The sequence below is a fragment of the Cervus canadensis genome, chromosome 31 (genome assembly GCF_019320065.1).
Source record: "Cervus canadensis isolate Bull #8, Minnesota chromosome 31, ASM1932006v1, whole genome shotgun sequence".
Lineage (NCBI taxonomy): Eukaryota > Metazoa > Chordata > Mammalia > Artiodactyla > Cervidae > Cervus > Cervus canadensis.
Genome location: NC_057416.1, coordinates 32,532,424 through 32,552,313, shown reverse-complemented (window position 1 = coordinate 32,552,313; position 19,890 = coordinate 32,532,424). Strand labels below are relative to the sequence as shown.

The 19,890-nt window shown below is 39.6% G+C and overlaps 1 protein-coding gene across 4 annotated transcripts in view; it reads left to right on the top strand.

Annotated features, from left to right (window-relative positions):
- LOC122432573 (A disintegrin and metallopeptidase domain 3-like) overlaps positions 1-19,890 on the top strand; it is a 125,095-nt gene that overhangs the window by 92,780 nt on the left and 12,425 nt on the right. For 3 of the 4 annotated variants that reach the window (XM_043454592.1, XM_043454590.1, XM_043454589.1), the window contains 2 exons: positions 13,766-13,852; positions 18,998-19,121. In XM_043454592.1, coding sequence (XP_043310527.1) covers positions 13,766-13,852; positions 18,998-19,121 — 211 coding nt within the window. Of the gene's footprint in view, positions 1-13,765; positions 13,853-18,997; positions 19,158-19,890 lie in introns of all 4 variants that reach the window. The other variant, XM_043454591.1, reaches the window with a different exon arrangement.

Genomic DNA, 19,890 nt, shown 5'->3' with positions numbered 1-19,890 from the left:
ATTTGATAGAGAGGAGATGAAGATGTCATCATAGGAAGATGTTAAACTCACCTCTCCCTAGAACACATCAAAAGTACATCTACATGTGAAGCAATTCTCCCTGAAAACAAACTGGATGCTTGTCGGGTACGCAGGGATGACAAACAATCAGTATGGCACCTGTGCCTCTAGGAGGGAGCATAGAGGAAGGGTGAGGGGTGTGTATGTGTGTGTGTGGTTCACAGATCCTCCCTGGGGAGGGAGTGGTTTAAACTGATTACTGGATACCCCAGGCCTGGGATCTGACACAAGGATTTGATCCCTTATCAAGTTTGAAAATCGGTGGGGCTTACAAGTGTAAGTGCAAGTTGCTCAGTTGTGTCTGACTCTGCGACCCCAAGGACTATACAGTCCATGGAATTCTCCAGTCCAGAATACTGGAGTGGGTAGTCTTTCCCTTCTCCAGGGGATCTTCCCAACCCAGGGATCAAACCCAGGTCTCCCGCATTGCAGGCCGATTCTTTACAAGCTGAGCCACACGGGAAGCCCAAGAATATGGGAGTGGGTAGCCTATCCCTTCTCTACCAATCTTCCCGACCCAGAAATTGAACCGCAATCTCCTGCATTGCAGGTGGATTCTTTATCAAATGAGCTAGCCGCAGGAGGGCTGTAAAAAACCAAGACTCTGCTTGGAAAGAACCTATATGCATTGGCTTTACTCCTGGGAACAAGGCAGAGGAAGCAGATTGAACCGACCTAGAGCTCCGGCTCTTTTCCTGGGACTACACAAGGTGCACCCCAGGCCATGTTGAATATCTGCCCTGGCCTCTCTAGCTGCAGCACTGCTTCGCAGTAGGGCGAAATCTGTCATTGCTGAGGAGAGTGTGCACTTGGGGAGGATGGAGCTGAATGGGGCGAGGGCAGCTATTTCTGCTGCTTATAGAGGGAGTGGATCAGGAAGTGTCTAGAATTCAGACTGACATTCCAGAGTCATACCAGGACACATGCCCCAAGCACATCAGGCACCCACTCCAGCACCCTCTTGCCTCAGGGATCATACCCTCTGGGGCAGAGGTGCCATCCCCAGGATGGAGCAGGGAGATGCATACTTGAAAGGAACTGAATCAACTTGGACCCCACCTTGTACCATAAGGTTGTCCTTACCCATTCACCATCAGCAGCTTGGGACCTGATGCCATCTCCCCAGTAGGGTGGTGATAGCCACGGATCATAGGAGAAGTCTCAGCTCACACCTGGCACTGGCCCTATCCCTTTGTCCTCAATCCTGCGTCTCACCAAAGTGACAGCAGGCAACACACCCTGGGACAGGATGTGACCCATGATCATGTCAGATCTAGCTCTCCCACAAAAACCCCTGGCTACACACAGACTGTATGGGGATGCTGGGACACAAAGACATACCCTCAAGACTAGGATAGGTAACTCTTTCACTTAATTTCATAGACACAAAGTCAAAATGACAAAAGAATTATTTCAAATGAAAGAAAAGAAAACTGAGAAAACAAAAAAAGATAATTTACCAGATAAAAAGTTTAAAGCATAATCAACAAGAATGTTATCTGAACTTGGGAAAAGAAGAAATGAACACAGTGAGAATTTTAGTGAAAAACTAGAAATATAAAAAATAACTAGTCAGAGGTGAAGAATACAATAACTAAAAGAGACTCACAGATATAGAGAACAAGTCAGTGATTACCAGTGGGAAGAGGTAAGCAGGGAGAGATTGAGACATAAAACTACTACATAAAAAATAAATCAACTATAAGAATATATTGCATAGCACAGAGGACACAGCCAATATTGTATGCTAACTTTGTTGTTTTAATTTTTAATTTATATTGGAGGACAGTTGATTAACAATGTTGTATTAGTTTCATATGTACAGCAAAGTGATTCAGTTTTATATGAGTATATATATATCTATATATAAATCCACTTTTTTCAGATTCTTTTCCCATTTAGGTTATTACACAGTATTGAACAGAGTTCCCTGTGCTATGTATTTAGTCCTTGTTGGTTATTTGTTTTCAATATAACAGTGTGTACACGTCAATCCCAAACCCCCAATCTATCCTTCCCCCTCAACCCTTCACCCCTAGTGCCCATAGGTTCATTCTCTATCAGTCAGTTTCTATTTTGTAAATAACTTCATGTCAATCATGTTTTTTAAGATTACACGTATAAGTGATATCCTATGATATATGTCTTTCTCTGTCTGACTGACTTCACTTAGTTTGATAATCTCCAGGTCCGTTTATGTTGCTACAAATGACATTAATTCATTCTCTTTAGTGGCTAATATCCCATTGTATATATGTACCACTTAATCTTTTTCCATTCATCTGCTGAGGGACATTTAATCTGCTTCTGTGTCTTAGGTATTTTGAATAGTGCTGCAATGAACATTGGGGTGCATGTACACTTTTGAATCAAGTTTTTTCTCTTATATACCCAGGAGTGGGACTGCTAGATCATATGGTATTTCCATTTTTAAGGAACTGTTCTCCGTAGTGGCTGCACCAATTTACATCCCCACAAACCTCGTAGGAGAGTTCCCTTCTCTGCATACCCTCTCTAGCATTTACTGTTTGTAGATTTTTTTTGATGATGGCCATCCTGACCATATGACATGATACCACATTGCAGTTTTGATTCACATTTCTCTGATAATTTGATGGGCTTCCCTGGTGTCTCAGGTGGTAAAAAATCTGCCAGCAGTGCAGGAGACCTGGGTTTGATCTCTGGGTTGGGAAGATCTCCTGAAGAAGGGAATGGCTGCCCACATTAGCATTCTTTGCCTGGAGAATTCCATGGACAAAGGAGCCTTGTTGTTGTTGTTCAGTCATTAAGTCCTGTTCAACTCTTTGTGACCCCAAGGACTGCAGCATACCAGGCTTCCCTATCCTTCACGATCTCCCGGAGTCTGCCCAAACTCATGTCCTTTGAGTCAGTGATACCATCCAACCATCTCATCCTGTTGTCCCTTTCTCTTCCTGCCTTCAATCCTTCTCAGCATCTGGGTCTTCTCCAATGAGTTGGCTCTGCCCATCAGGTGGCCAAAGTATTGGAGATTCAGCTTTAGCACCAGTCCTTCCAATGAATGTTCAGGGTTGATTTCACTTAGGATTGACTGGTTTGATCTCCCTGCAGTCCAAGGGACTCTCAAGAAGCACCAATTCTTCAGTGCTCAGTCTTCCTTATGGTCCAATGCCCATCCATACATGACTACTGGGAAAACCATAGCTTTGACTATACAGAGCTTTGTCAGTAAAGTGATGTCTCTGCTTTTTAATATGCTGTCTATGTTCGTCATAGCTTTTCTTCCAAGGAGCAAAAGTCTTTTAATTTCATGGCTGCAAGTCTCCACCATGATTTGGAAGCCCAAGAAGATAAAATCTGTCACTGCTTCCACTGCTTCCCATCTATTTGCCATAAAGTGATGCGATTGGATACCACGATCTTAGTTCTCTGACAGTGCAAGGGGTTGCAAAGAGTCAGACACAGCTAAGTGACTAACACTTTAACTTTTCAGTAATTAACTATGTTGAACATCTCTTCATAGGTCTCTTACCCATCTGTATGTCTTCTTTACAGCAATGTCTCTCTTTAGGTCTTTTGCCCATTTTCTGACTGGGTTGTGTGTTTTTATGATGTTGAGCCACATGAGATGTTTGAAAATTTTAAAGGCTAATCTTTGTCAGTTGCATCATTTCCAAATATCTTCTCCCATCCTTAGAGGCATCTTTTTGTTTTTGTATATGATTCCCTTTGCTGTGCAACAGCTTTTGAATTTAATTAGGTACGATTCATTTTTGTCTTTATTTCCATTACTCTGAGAGATGGGTCAAAAAAGATATTGCTGCAATTTATGTTAGAGAATGTTTGGTCTTTTGTTCCTCTGAGAGTTTTATAGTATTCAGTCTTGCATTTAAGTCTTTAATTTATTTTGAGCTTATTTTTGTGTGTGGTATAGAGTTTTCTAATTTCATTTTTTTTTTTTACATATAGCTGTCCAGTTTCCCAGCACCACTTATTGAAGAGACTGTCTTTCCTCTGTTGTATAGTCTTGCCTGCTTTGTCATACATTAGGTGACCATAGGTGTATGGGTTTATCATCAGCTTTGTGTCCTAGTCCACTGATCTATATGTTTTTGTGCCTGTACCTTCCTGTTTTGGTGACTGTAGCTTTGTAGTATAGCCTTAAGTCAGGGAGCCTGATTCTTCAGGTTCATTTTTCTTTAGATTTCTTTGGTTATTCGGGGTCTTTTTTGTCTCTATACAAATTTTATGATTTTTGTTCAAGCTCTGTGAAAAATGCCATTGGTAATTTGATATGAATTTCATTAAATCTGTAAATTCCCTTGGACACTGTAGTCCTTTCGACAGTATTGATTCTGCCTATTCAAGAATGTGGTGTGTTTCTCTGTCTGTTTGTGTTGTCTTCCAAATAAGCTACAAGAATATTTTACACAGCTCAGAGAACATAGTCAATATTTTATATTAATTTTAAATGGAGTATAATGTATAAAAATATTGAATCAATATGTAGTATATATGAAACTAATATAATATTGTAAACCAGCTATACTTCAAGTAAAAAAAATTGATGGTGAGAAGCATAACTTACAAACTTCCTAAAATAAGTATAAATTAACAGATACTTCATGGAAAATGATTTTGAAATGTTTAGCAGCCAAATTTATCATCACACTTTTTATCTATTTCTGATGTAATTAAGTTTAATTTTCAACTATTAGGAAATAGATGTTGATACAGAGCAATTATGATGTGAGTTATAATAGAGAAAATAAACAAGACACACTAGATGCCAAGTGTCGGTTTATCAGATAAGTTACAGCAAAGTGAAGTGACAGTGAATGCCACTCAGTCATGTCCGACTCTTTGCAACCCCGTGGACTCTAGCCTGCCAGCCTTCTCTGTCCATGGGGGTTCTCCAGGCCAAAATACTGGAGTGGGAAGCCATTACCTTCTCCAAGGGATCTTTCCAAGCCAGGAATTGAACCCAGGTCTCCCACATTGCTAGTGGATTCTTTACCGTCTGAGCCACCACGAAAGTCCATACCCAATACAGATAATTTTTAATGACATGGAGATATGCAATATTAGGGTGATAGAGAAATCAGGGTAAAACCTGCAAGACATCATTTCTACCTTTTAAAAAATTGTAGTTGAATATAGTTGAATTACAAGGTTGTGTTAGTGTCTTTTGTACAACAAAGTGATTCAGTTATATGTATTCTTTTCCATTGTGTGCATTACAAGATATTGAATATAGTTTCCTGTGCTGTACTGTAGGACCTTCTCATTTGTCTATTTTGTATATAGTGTTTTTTATCTGCTAACCCCAAACTCCTAGTTTATCCATCTCCCATCCCCTTCAGCTCTACTTTTTTGACTACACATGAAAATTATGTGGGTTGTGAATCACTATTAAAGCATAAATGGTGTCTTTGACTAGGAAGGCAATATTGTTAAAATGTTACTGTTCTCAAAATCAATTAATGAATATGATGCAGAAGAATCCAGAAGAATCATGATTCCACCAGGTTTCTTTGCTGAGGTGGGGGGGCAGGGAATGAGTTGCTGGTGGAAATTAAAAAACTTATTTAGTGTTATATTAAAATGCAAAGAGCTAAATGTACAAAATAGCCAATGCAATTTGAAATAAAATGTAAATTGGGAATTCATTTTACTAAATAGCAAGACTTAAGATAAAGTTAAAATAATTAAAATGAAAGCCAATAGGTACAAGGATAAATTAGCCTATAGACTAAGGTATAAAATATTATTTCAAAGGAATTATAGGTCAAAATGCTTTAATAAAAATTCAAAGAAAACTTAGGGATAGTATCTATGAGTATCTAGGTATCTCAGAGTTATTAAATGGTACAAAGTCAGTTACAGATAAGGGAAAATATTGGTAAATATATTATATCACGGTTAAAACTACTGGAGAGAGATTTGAAGTTCCAGGACAGTCTTGACCTACTTTCCCCTGTTCTTCTCATTAACTGTAGCTAAGAGTCCTGGATATTAAATGTAAAATAAACATAAGAAGATTCCAAAAGCTGAAAGGTTCTTTCAGCAGATGAGCTAGGCACCTCAGAACCTGAGGAGCAACATAACAATGTGATCTCTTTGCTTTTAGCCTTATATATCCCAAACTGAGTGCCAGAGAGGCCAGAAACTCAGAAATGCCCAATGAAACAGACAGAAATAAGTCATTAAAGGAAAGGCTGACTTTAGCCAAGTGAACAGCTTAGCGAGATGGCACACTCTTAAACAATGGATTCTCTACTGCAGCAAAGGACATAGATAAAAGCGTAGCTACACTTCTACTCTCGCCAGGGTGGTAGAACAGAGGGTTTGTGGAGAGCGTGTTCTCCCCAGCCACTTGCAGTAATAAGGAGCCCCTCTCATTCCAGATATTAGTGGAATCCGTACATCCAATGCTGAGTGAGTGATAGTCACTCAGTCTTGTCCGACTCTTTGTGACCCCTTGGACTGTAGTCCACCAGACTCCTTTGTCCTTGGCATTGTCCAGGCAAGAATACTGGAATGTGTTGCCATTCCCTTCTCCAACTTTCAGCATTACCTGGCAAAAATGAGGCAGTGTTCCTTTCCCCTACTTCAGAGTTGTAATAGGGAAGAACTGCTGAACCAGAAGGTTTAGCCAGGTTTAACCACAAGGTTTAACCAGAGTCTCATAACACAGTAATCAAAATATCTAGGTTTCAATCAAAAGTCACACTCTTCATTCCATGAACCAGGAAAATCTCAACTTGAAAGGGAAAAAAACAAAATCAATAAGCATTAACAACAAAATTATATTGATGTTAGAAACAGTCAGGGGACCCCAACCCTCAGGCCACACAGCAATAAGTAAGTGCCAAGAAAGCAAGCAAAGATTTGCCTGCCACTCCCCATCATTCCCCATCACTCACATTACCTGTCCCTGGTGACAAAAATATTGGGGACCCCTGCTTTAAGCAATATGAACCAGGCTGTAACAGTTTTTATCTGATCATCAAAGAAACATGCAGTCTTATATTATCCTGATGGAAGATTATGAGTTTTATGTTGATTAATTACAGACACTTTTTGTTGAGTGCTGCTTTCAGCTGGTCTAACTAGGAGCAGTACTTCTCGGAATCTGGCTTTCCAGAAGGAGCTCATAATAGAGGATTCCCTTCTAATCCCACTTTATATACAACATCACCTTCTTTGGATAAAGACTGGCCTTTACTATGGCTGGTGGTTGTTCGTTTGGCTTGCCCCACAATCCATACAAGTGCAGTCATTTCACATATGAGCAAGGTAATGCTTAAAACCCTTCAAGCTAGGCTTCAGCAGTATGTGAACTGAAAAATTCCAGGTGAACAAGCCAGGTTTAGAAAAGGCAGAGGAACCAGAGATCAAACTGCCAACATCTGTTAGATCAGAGAGAAAGCAAAGGAGTTCTAGGAAAACATCTACTTCTGCTTTGTTAACTATATGCACTAAAGACTTTGAGTGTGTGGATCACCACAAACTGTGGAAAATTCTTCAAGAGATTGGAGTACCAGTCCACCTTACCTGTCTCCTGAGAAACCAATATGGTGGTCAAGAAGCAACAGGTATAATTAGACATGGAACAACAGACTGGTTCAAAATTGGGAAAGGAATATGGCAAGGCTGCATATTGTCAGCCTGCTTGTTTAACTTATATGCAGAAGTACATCGTGCAAAATGCCAGGATGGATGAATCATAAGCTGGATTCAAGGTTGCCAGGAGAAATATCAACCACCTCAGATATGCAGATGCTACCACTCAAATGGCAGAATGTGAGGAGGAACTAAAGAGCCTCTTGATGAAGATGAAAGAGGATAGTGAAAAGGCTGACTTAAAACTCAGCATTCAGAAAACAAAGGTCATAGCATCTGGTCCCATCACTTCATGCCAAATAACTGGGGAAATAATGGAAACAGTGACAAGCTTAGTTTCTTGGGCTCCAAATAACTGTGGACAGTCACTGCAGCCATGAAATTAAAAGACACTTGCTTCTTGAAGAAAACTCGTGATTAACCTACAGAGGGTATTAAAAGCAGAAACATCACTTTGCCAACAAAGGTCCATCTAGTTAAGGCTGTGATTTTCCTGGTAGTCATGTAGGGATGTGAGAATTGGGCCATAAAGAAGGCTGAGGACCAAAGAGTTGATGCTTTCAAACTGTGATGCTGGACAAGACTCTTGAGAGTCCTTTGGACTGCAAGGAGTTTAAGCCAGTCAATCCTAAGGGAAGTCAACCCTGAATATTCATTGGAAGGACTGATGCTGAAGCTGAAGTTCCAATACTTTGGCCACCTGGTGGGCAGAGCCAACTCATTGGAAAAGACCCAGATGCTGGGAAAGATTGAAGGCAGAAGGGGAAGGGGGAAACAGAAGATGAGATAGTTGAATGGCATCACCAACTCAACGGACATGGACAAACCCCTAGGAATAGTGAAAGACAGGGAAGCCTGGTGTGCTGCAGTCCATGGGGTCATAAAATGGTGGACACAACTTAGCGACTGAAAAATCAATCTCTCCTGTACCACATTATTACACAGTACCCACTGTCATCCCCTGTCACAATTTGTTTTTTATAAAATGAAATCTTTTTGCTATGTCTAAGTAGAAAAAGCAGAACTATAGTCAAGAAGGTTCTTTTTTTCTCACTTGAGTGGAACACAAACATCAAAACAAGTAACATGAGTAAGCTGGTGCAAATGATTTTGCACGCTTAATTTGGATATTTTGAGTATGTCAGCTGCCTCCCGCATGGTATAACATTGCTTGTTCTCAGTTAATGTCTTGATTTGATTGCTGTCAACTTCAACTGGCCTACCTGGCCATGGAGCATTGCCCATCAAGAAATCTCCAGCACGAAATTTTGCAAATCACACTTGGATTTATCAGTATACAGCACTTTCTCCATACACTGCACAAATGTTTGAACAAAACGTTCCTAGAGCCATCTTATGGAAAAAGTCAAATGAATATAGTTGTCAACCCAGTAGTTTTGTTCTAAGATACTGCTGGTTTGCCACGCATTTTTTTCCCCCCTTACTGGCTTCATCAGAGCACTTTCAGTTAATTAGCAAGCTTATGTTTGTTTTTTGTTTACGAATCGGTTCTGTTGCTCAATTCAGTCGCTCAGTCGTGTCTGACTCCTTGCGACTCCATGAACCGCAGCATGCCAGGCCTCCCTGTCCATCACCAACTCCCGGAGTCCATCTAAACCCATGTCCATTGAGTCAGTGATGCCATCCAACCATCTCATCCTTGGTCGTCCCCTTCTCCTCCTGCCCTCAAACAGCTGCTCAGTCATGTCCAACTCTTTGTGACCCCATGGACTGCAGCAAGCCAGGCTGCCCTGTCCATCACCAACTCCTGGTGCTTGCTCAAACTCATGTCCATTGAAGCAGTGGTGCCATCCAACCATCTCATCCTCTGTCATCCCCTTCTCCTCCTGCCTTCAGTCTTTCCCATATCAGGGTCTTTTCAAATGAGTCAGTTCTTCACATCAGGCGGCCAAACTATTTCAGTTTCAGCTTCAGCATCAGTCCTTCCAATGAATATTCAGGACTGATTTCTTTTAGGATGGACTGGGTTGATATCCTTACTGTCCAAGGGACTCTCAAGAGTCTCACCAACACCACAGTTCAAAAGCATCAATTCTCGGCACACAGCTTTCTTTATAGTCCATCTCTCACATCCTGGAATGTTAGGTCCATGAATCAAGGCAAATTGGAAGTGGTCAAACAGGAGATGACAAGAGTGAACATCAACATTCTAGGAATCAGCAAACCAAGATGGACTGCAGTGGGTGAATTTAACTCAGATGACCATTATATCTACTACCATGGGTAGGAATCCCTTAGAAGAAATGAAGTAGCCATCATAGTCAACAAAAGATTCTGAAATGCAGTACTTGGATGCAATCTCAAAAACTGCAGAATGATCTCTGTTCATTTCCAAGGCAAACCATTCAATACCACGGTAATCCAAGTATCCGCCCTGACCAGTAGCACTGAAGAAGCTGAAGCTGAACAGTTCTATGAAGACCTACAAGACCTTCCAGAACTAACACCCAAAAAAGATGTCCTTTTCATTTTAGGGGACTGGAATGCAAAAGTAGGAATCAAGAAACACCTGGAGTAACAGGCAAATTTGGCCTTGGTGTACAGAATGAAGCAGGGTAAAGGCTAATAGAGTTCTGCCAAGAAAACGCACTGGTCATAGCAAACACCCTCTTCAACCAGCACAAGAGAAGACGCAACACACGGACATCACCAGATGGTAGATACCGAAATCATATTGATTACATACTTTGCAGCCAAAGATGGAGAAGCTCTATACAGTCAGCAAAAACAAGACCAGGAGCTGACTGTGGCTCAGATCTTGAACTTCTTATTGCCAAATTCAGACTGAAATTGAAGAAAGTGGAGAAAACTACTAGACCATTCAGGTATGATCTAAATCAAATCCCTTATGACTATACAGTGGTAGTGAGAGTTAAGGGACTAGATCTGACAGAGTGCCTGATGAACTATGGACGGAGCTTTGTGACATTGTACAGGAGATAGGAATCAAGACCATCCCCAAGAACAAGAAATGCAAAAAAGCAAAATGTTTGTCTGAGGAGGCCTTACAAATCGCTGTGAACAGAAGGGAAGTGAATAGGAAAGGAGAAAAGGAAAGATATACCCATTTGAGTGCAGAGTTCCAAAGAATATCAAGGAGAGATAAGAAAGCCTTTCTTAGCGATCAATGCAAAGAAATAGAGGAAAACAATAGAATGGGAGAGACTAGAAATCTCTTCAAGAAAATTAGAGATACCAAGGGAATATTTTATGCAAAGATGGGCTCAATAAAGGACAGAAATTGTAGGGAGTTAACAGAAGCCAAAGATATTAAGAAGAGGTGGCAAGAATACTCAGAAGAACTGAACAAAAAAGATCTTCATGACCCAGATAATTACGATGGTGTCATCACTCACCTAGAGCCAGAAATCCTGGAATATGAAGTCAAGTGGGCCTTAGGAAGCATCACTATGAACAAAGCTAGTGAAGGTGATGGAATTCCAGATGAGCTATTTAAAATCCCGGAAGATGATGCTATGAAAGTGCTACATTCAATATGCCAGCAAATTTGGAAAACTCAGCAGTGGCCACAGGACTGGAAAAGGTCAGTTTTCATTCCAATCCTTAAAAAGGCAATCCCAAAGAATGCTCAAACTACTGCACAGTTGCACTCATCTCACAGGCTAGTAAAGTAATGAGCAACATTCTCCAAGCCAGGCGTCAGCAATAAGTGAACCGTGAACTTCCAGATGTTCAAACTGGTTCTAAAAAGGCAGAGGAACCAGAGACCAAATTGCCAGCATCCCCTGGATCATTTTGAAAGCAAGTGAGTTCCAGAAAAACGTCAACTTTTGCTTTATTTACTATGCCAAAGCCTTTGACTGTGTGGATCACAATAAACTGTGGAAAATCCTGAAAGAGATGGGAATACCAGACCACCTGACCTACAACTTGAGAAATCTGTATGCAGGTCAGGAAGCAACAGTTAGAACTAGACATGGAACAACAGACTCGTTCCAAATAGGAAAAGGAGTACATAAAAGCTGTATATTGTCACCCTGCTTATTTAACTTATTTGCAGAATACATCATGAGAAATGTTGGGCAGGAGGAAGCTCAAGCTGGATTTAAGATTACTGGGAGAAATATCAACAACCTCAGATATGCAGATGACACCACCCTGATGACAGAAAGTGAAGAAGAACTAAAGGGCCTCTTGATGAAAGTGAATGAGGAGAGTGAAACAGTTGGCCTAAAGCTCAACATTCAGAAAACTAAGATCAGGGCATCCGGTCCCATCACTTCATGGCAAATAGGTGGGGAAACAGTGGAAACCATGGCTGACTTGATTTTGGGGGGCTCCAAAATCACTGCAGATGGTGATTGCAGCCAGGAAATTAAAAGACGCTTTCTCCTTGGAAAGGAAAGTTATGGCCAACGTAGACAGCATATTAAAAAGCAGAGACATTATTTTGCCAACAAAGATGCATCTAGTCAAAGCTATGATTTTTTCAGTAGTCATGTATGGATGTGAGAGTTGGAGTATAAAGCAAGCTGAGCACCAAAGAATTGATGCTTTTGAACTGTGGTGCTGGAGAAGACTTGTGAGGGTCCCTTGGACTGCAAGAGGTCCAACCAGTCCATCCTAAAGGAGATCAGTCCTGGGTGTTCATTGGAAGGACTGATGTTGAAGCTGAAACTCCAATACTTTGGCCACCTGATGCGAAGAGCTGACTCATTGGAAAAGACGGTGATGCTGGGAACGATTGAGTGCAGGAGGAGAAGGTGACGACAGAGGATGAGATGGTTGGATGGCATCACAGACTCAGTAGACATGGGTTTGTCTGGACTCTGGGAGTTGGTGATGGACACGGAGGCCTAGAGTGCTGCAGTTCATGGGGTCGGAAAGAGTTGCACATGACTGAGTGACTGAACTGAACACTTCCTACATGACTACTGTAAAATCCGTAGTTTTGATTAGACAGACCTTTGTCCATATATTTACTTACCAATAGTGATAGAAAATGACGAATGTTTTAGACTTCATCACATGTTAGATATTCTGACAGATAACCGAGAAAAGTGTGCAGATAATCTTAGATGTCCCCCAGAGTATTCAAATTAAATTAAAATTTTGATAGAGGAATATTAACTTGCAGTCTACATCAAAATCAGGTTAAATAAATAACTAAAACACAAATTTGCATTTAGTGAGCATTTACTATGTCCCAAACTATTTTTGTTCCTTTATGTGTAATAAGTTATTTCATCCTCATAACCTATAACTTGGGTATAATCTCTATTTCAAAGTCAAGGTTAGATAAACTGAGGTATGAGGATAACATTGCTTTTGTAAAAGACAAGGAATACTTTATTGAAGTTAGAAGAATGTAAAAAGGACTGGTTGAAGCACTGGTATTGAGCATTGATCAGTGGGCTCTATGATTAAAGAAGTTTTTGCACTGAATATTGGTTCTGTCAGTCAGTGGTGGCATGACCTAAAAAAGTGTACATTTAGTTCTCATCAAATATAAAGTGTGGATAAAAATATCTCCCTCTCAGGGTCAATGTGAGCATATATATAAAAATGCATAGAAAGTGCAAAGGCCCGTTACAAATGCTCATTACAATTTGGCTTGTTTTGTTCTTATACCAGCTATAATTTTTAGCTTCATAATTTCTATGCCTTGTAGAAAAGGCATAGAAAAGTTCTATGTTTTCAGGTATTTCAAGAATGTTGTCTACTTTTATTTAGAGACAAATTCGAGAAAATCTCTATGGCACTTGAAAAGCACTGAATGGACATTTCTTGTATTGTATTTTATTTTTAAAATCCCTTTCCACATTAAAATAAAAACCTCCTATAACATACCAAATTACAATACTTTAATAATTTTCATTGGCTATTAGTAAGCTCACAAATCTGCTCCTTCAAGAGAAGCAATATCTTATTGTAAAAACTTGATATTTGATAAAGTAATAATGTACCATTTTGACCTAAAGCTTTTCATTAGAATGAGTAGATGTTATGAAATTCAAATTCATCCTAAGTATGTATCATATTGTGTATCTAATTTCTTATACTAAGTACAGTTAATGAATTCCTGACTTTAAAGTTGTTGGTTGTTTTATCATTTTAGTTTTGTTACAGTGGTGGTTGTCTTGAGCTCTCTCAATACAGTCAGTATCAAAGCTGCGACCCAAATATCAAATGCAGAGGACATGGGGTATGTAATTGTTACTCTATTTTATGTATAGTTTTAAAATACATATCATAACATTTTCCAGGATAATAATAAGTTTCAGAATTATGGATGTGGAAATTTCTTTAAAAATTTCAGTTAAACGTAGAAACCAAATTTCACTATTTATACCTGTGTGAACGTTCTATGTATTCTTTCAGATCATTACACACTTCATGAGCTAAAAACTTTTAAACTTTGTACAAAAAAGGCAATATTAAACATAAGGTATTATAATGTTATGTAGAGACTGCATAATTTTGGAAATAGATATATTTAGTGTTACATGTATATCAATTCAGTTCAGATCAGTCACTCAGTCATGTCCAACTCTTTGTGACCCCAAGGACTGCAGCACGCCAGGCCTCCCTGTCCATCACCAACTCCCACAGTTTAATCAAACTCATATCCATTGAGTCAGTGATGCCATGCAACCATCTCACCCTCTGTCATCACCTTCATCTCCCATGTTCAATCTTTCCTAGCATCTGGGTCTTTTCCAGTTAATCAGTTCTTCACAACAGGTGACCAAAATATCAGAGTTTCAGCTCCAGCATCAGTTCTTCCAGTGAACATTCAGTACTAATTTCCTTTAGGACGAAATTGTTGGATCTCCTTGCAGTCCAAGGGACTCACAAGAGTCTTCTCCAACACCACAGTTCAAAAGGATCAATTCTTCGGCACTCAGCTTTCTTTGTAGTCCAACTCTCATATCCATACATGACCACTGAAAAAACCATAGCTTTGACTAGATGGACCGTTGTTGGCAAAGTAATGTCTCTGCTTTTTAATATGTTGTCTGGGTTGGTCATAACTTTTCTTGCAAGGAGCCAGCGTCTTTTAATTTCATGGCTGCAGTCACCATCTGCAGTGATTTTGGAGTCCCCCAAAAATAGTCTGTCACTGTTTCCACTGATGCCCCATATATTTGTCATGAAGTGATGGGACCAGAGGCCATGATCTTAGTTTACTGAATGTTGAGTTTTAAGCAAACTTTTTCACTCTCCTTTTTCACTTTCATCAAGAGTCTCTTTAGTTCTTTTTGCTTTCTGCCATAAGAGTGGTGTCATCTGCATATCTGAGGTTATTGATATTTCTCTTGGCAATATTGACTCCAGCTTGTGCTTCATCCAGTTCAGCATTTCTCATGAGGTACTCTGCATATAAGTTAAGTAAGCAGGGTGACAATATACAGCCTTGACATACTCCTTTCCTGACTTGGAACCTGTGTGTTGTTCCATGTCCATTTCTGTTGCTGTATTGACCTGCATACAGATTTCTCAGGGGGCAGGTCAGCTGTTCTGGTATTCCCATCTCTTTCAGAATTTTCCACAGTTTATTGTGATCCACACAGTCAAAGGCGTTGGCATAGTCAATAAAGCAAAAGTAAATGTTTTTCTGGAACTCTCTTGCTTTTTCAGTTATTCAACAGATGTTGGTAATTTGATCTCTGATTCCTCTTCCTTTCTAAATCAAGCTTGAACTTTTGGAAGTTCACAGTTCATTTACTGTTGAAGCCTGACTTGGGGCATTTTGAGCATTACTTTGTTAGCATGTGAGATGAGTGCAATTATGTGGTAGTTTGAGCATTCTTTGGCATTGCCTTTCTTTGGGGTTGGAATGAAAACTGACCTTTTCCAGTCCTGTGGCCACTGCTGAGTTTTCCAAATTTGCTGGCATATTGAGTGCAGCACTTTCACAGCATCTTCTTTTGGGATTTGAAATAACTCAACTGGAATTCCATCACCTCCACTAGCTTTGTTCGTAGTGATGCTTCCTGAGGCCCACTTGACTTCACATTCCAGGATGTCTGGTTCTAGGTGAGTGGTCACACCATCATGATTATCTGGGTCATGAAGATCTTTTTTGCAAGGTTCTTCTGTGTATTCTTACCACCTCTTCTTAATGTCTTCTGCTTCTGTTAGGTCCATACCATTTCTTTCCTTTATTGTGCCCATCTTTGCATGATTATTTCCTTTTGTTTCTCTAATTGTCTTGAAGAGATCTCTAGTCTTTCCCATTCTATTGTTTTCCTCTGTTTCTTTGCATTGATCGCTGAGAAAGGCTTTCTTATCTCTCCTTGATATTCTTTGGAACTCTGCATTCAAATGGATATATCTTTCCCTTTCTCCTTTGCCTTTAGCTTCTCTTCTTTTCTCAGCTATTTGTAAGGCCTCCTCAGACAGCCATTTTGCCCTTTTGCATTTCTTTTTCTTGGGGATGATTTTGAACACTGCCTCCTTTACAATATCATGAACCTTTATCCATAGTTCTTCAGGCACTCTGCATATCAAATCTAATCCCTTCAATCTATTTGTCTCTTCCCCTGTATAGTCATAAGGGATTTGATTTAGGTCATACCTGAATGGTCTAATGATTTTCTACAGTTTCTTCAATTTCAGTCTGAACTTGACAATAAGGAGCTCATGATCTCAGCCACAGTCAACTCCCGGTCTTGTTTTTGCTGACTGTATAGAGCTTCTCCATCTTTGACTGCAATGAATCTAATCAATCTGGTTTTGGTATTGACTCCATATGTAGAGTCTTCTCTTGTGGTGTTGGAAGAGGGAGTTTGCTATGACCAGTGCCTGCTCTTTGCAAAACTCTGTTAGCCTTTGTCCTGCTTCATTCCAAGGCCGGATTTTCTCATTACTCCAGTTATTTCTTGACTTCTTACTTTTGCTTTCCAGTCCCTATGATGAAAATGACATCTTTTTTCGGTATTAGTTCTAGAAGGTCCTGTAGGTCTTCATAGAACTGTTCAACTTCAGCTTCTTCAGCATTACTGGTTGGGGCATATACTTGGATTACTCTGATACTGAATGGTTTGCATTGGAAATGAACAGAGATCATTCTGCTATTTTGAGACTGCATCCAAGTACTGCATTTCGGACTCTTTTGTTGGCTATGATAGCTACTCCATTTCTTCTAAAGGATTCTTGCCCACAGTAGTAGATATAATGGTCATCTGAGTTAAATGCACACATTCCAGTCCATTTTCATTCACTGATTCCTAAAATATCGACGTTCACTCTTGCCATCTCCTGTTTGGCCACTTCCAATTTGCCTTGATTCATGGACCTAATATTCCAAGTTCCTATGCAGTATTACTCTTTATAGCATCGGACTTTACTTCCATCACCAGTCATATCCACAACTGGGTATTGTTTTTGCTTTGGCTCCATCTCTTCATTCTTTCTGGAGTTAGTATATACATGTATACATTTATACATAAATGTAAATACTGCTTATAACTGAATGCATGACTCTGATGCTGGGAAAGATTGTGAAGGCAGAAAGAGAAGGGGATGACAGAGGATGAGATGGTTGGATGGCATCACCAACTCAATGGACAAGAGTTTGAGCAAGCTCCAGGTATTGGTGAAGGACAGAGAAGCCTGGTGTGTTTCAGTCCATGGGGTTGGACACGAGTGAGTGACTGAACTGACCTGAATTGAACTGATAACTGCTATATACTAAATACTCACAAACTTTATTTCTATTACACATTACTCACAATCTAATATATTTTTGACAACAGAGTTCCTTGTCCATTGAAATCTGTCTCAGATCAGTGACTTCAATTTATTCTTCTCTATGGTTCTTTTGTATTTGAAGTAATTCACTGATGACTTTTGGATAATATTGGATTTTTATTTAACTGTTGTAAATAGTGGTACAGTGGACACTGTTGTACGTTCACCTTGCAGAGTTATTTGATTTCATAAATTGATTGCCTTGAAATCTGATGGGCCAAATATATGCATAATTTGAATTTAATAAATATTGCATGTCTTTAGGAAATACTATATCGGTTTTTCTTCACCTACCAGGAGTGAAAACATTTCTTCAAATTCAGGCCAGATGAGCTTCTTAGTTTACTAATATCTTCTCACATGCTAAATTTATTGCTAATTTGCATTTTTAAATTAATAGTAGAGTTTCAGTGTGTCTGATCACATTTTCCATTTGCACTTTTATCTGTCTATCCAATGTGAAATCATCACCTGAATTATAGAAATTCTGTGCCCTATTTAAGATTTTCTAAGCATGCATTTAGCTTTAAAATGGTAGCTAGTATCTCCCATTATCTTGATGCTTCATACTTTCTATAGTAATCCTGGAGAAATTGACCTGTCTGTGTGTCTTGTATCAAAATTTACCTCCTTTTTACACACCTATTATTTAAAATTTCTTTGATGTTCCATTCCCTTTTTATTTAATTTCAATTTAATTTTGCCTGAACTTACCCCAAGATTCCCTATTCTGCTTCTGACCCATCTTTTGATTCATCCATAAGGTCATATCTGTAAATATATTCTAGCCTTCCTCTGCTGTGCTGTGCTGTGCTTAGTTGCTCGGTCATGTCCGACTCTTTGTGACCCCATGGACAATAGCCTGCCAGGCTCCTCTGTCCTTGGGGATTATCCAGGCAAGAATACTGGAGTGAGTTTCCATGCCCTCCTCCAGGGGATTTTCCCAACCTAGGGATCGAACCTGGGTCTGCCGCATTGCAGGCCTAATTCTTTACCGTCTGAGCTACAAGGGAAGCCCAAGAATACTGGAATGGGTAGCCTATCCCTTCTCCAGGGGATCCTCCCAATCCAAAAACTGAACCGGGATCTCCTGCATTGCAGGTGGATTCTTCACTAGCTGAGCTACCAGGGAAACCCCCTAGCCTTCCTATTTTCTAGCAAAATCAATTTTTCCAACTGCACCTGAATAAGTAAGCTTTGCCCTTTAGTTTTCTCCCCATGTTTTGTAAAAGTTGACTCTTAGAACAGTTTTATAAAATATCTGGCATAATTCATAAAAAATTCAACTCCTGCTATAATTTTTAGCTTCATAATTTCTCTGTCTTTTTAGAAGAGACAGGTGTATCAAGAATGTTGTCTACTTTTATTGAAGACATAAATTAGAGAAACCCTCTGTAGCATTTAAAAAGCATTGAATGGACATTTCTTGCATTGCATTCTATTTTATAGTTATTTTCCACATTGAAATAAAAACAGTCTGTAACATACCAAATTGCATTACTTTAATCATTTGCTTTGGCTCACAATCAATACTAATCCATTTAATGTTTATATGACATAAAAAATGGTCTTCTTTATTTTGGTTTCATTCCAGGTTTGCAATTCTCGCTTAAATTGTCACTGTGATGCTGGATATGTGCCCCCAGATTGTTTGGATACACCCTCATCGCCAGGAGGAAGTATTGATGATGGATTTTGGAGTCTAGGCGACGATATATGTTAGTAACTAAATGACTGCTCCAACAGAGTCTTCTGTATCCTTACAGCCCCACTGTCTATGTGGCTATTAAGCAGTGAACATGTGGAAAATGCAATCAAGGAACTAACATTTTCATTTTATTTTACCTAATTACAAGTAAACGGTCACTTTGTAGTGCTATTATATATAGCACAGCTATAGATTATGTTCTCAATCATAATGTTGTATGTGCTTTTAATTCAAATCTAGCCATGAACATTTTAATATGTCATGTTAATTTTAACCATGGTTTCCCAGATTTTTTTTTATTTATACAGCAGTTTTCTAGATTTGTTGCTGTTCAGTTACATTTGACTCTTAGGCGATCCCATGAACTGCATCACTGCCAGGCTTCCCCGTCCTTCACTAGCTCCTAGAGTTTGCTCACATTCATGTCCACTGAGTCAGTAATGGCATCCAACCATCTCATCTTTTGTTGCCCCCTTCTCCTCTTGCCTTCAATCTTTCCCAGTATCAGATCTTTTCCAACAAGTAGGCTCTTCACATCAGGTGGCCAAACTATTGCAACTTTAGCATCAGTCCTTCCAGTGAATATTCAGGGTTGATTTCCTTTAGGATTGACTGGTTTGCTCTCCTTGCTGTCCAAGGGACTCTCAAGAGTCTCCTCCAGCACCACAACTCGAAAGCATCAATTCTTCAGCACTCAGCCATCTTTATGGTCCAACTCTCATATCCGTACATGACTACTGGAAAAACAATTGTTTTGACTAGATGTACCTTTGTCCACA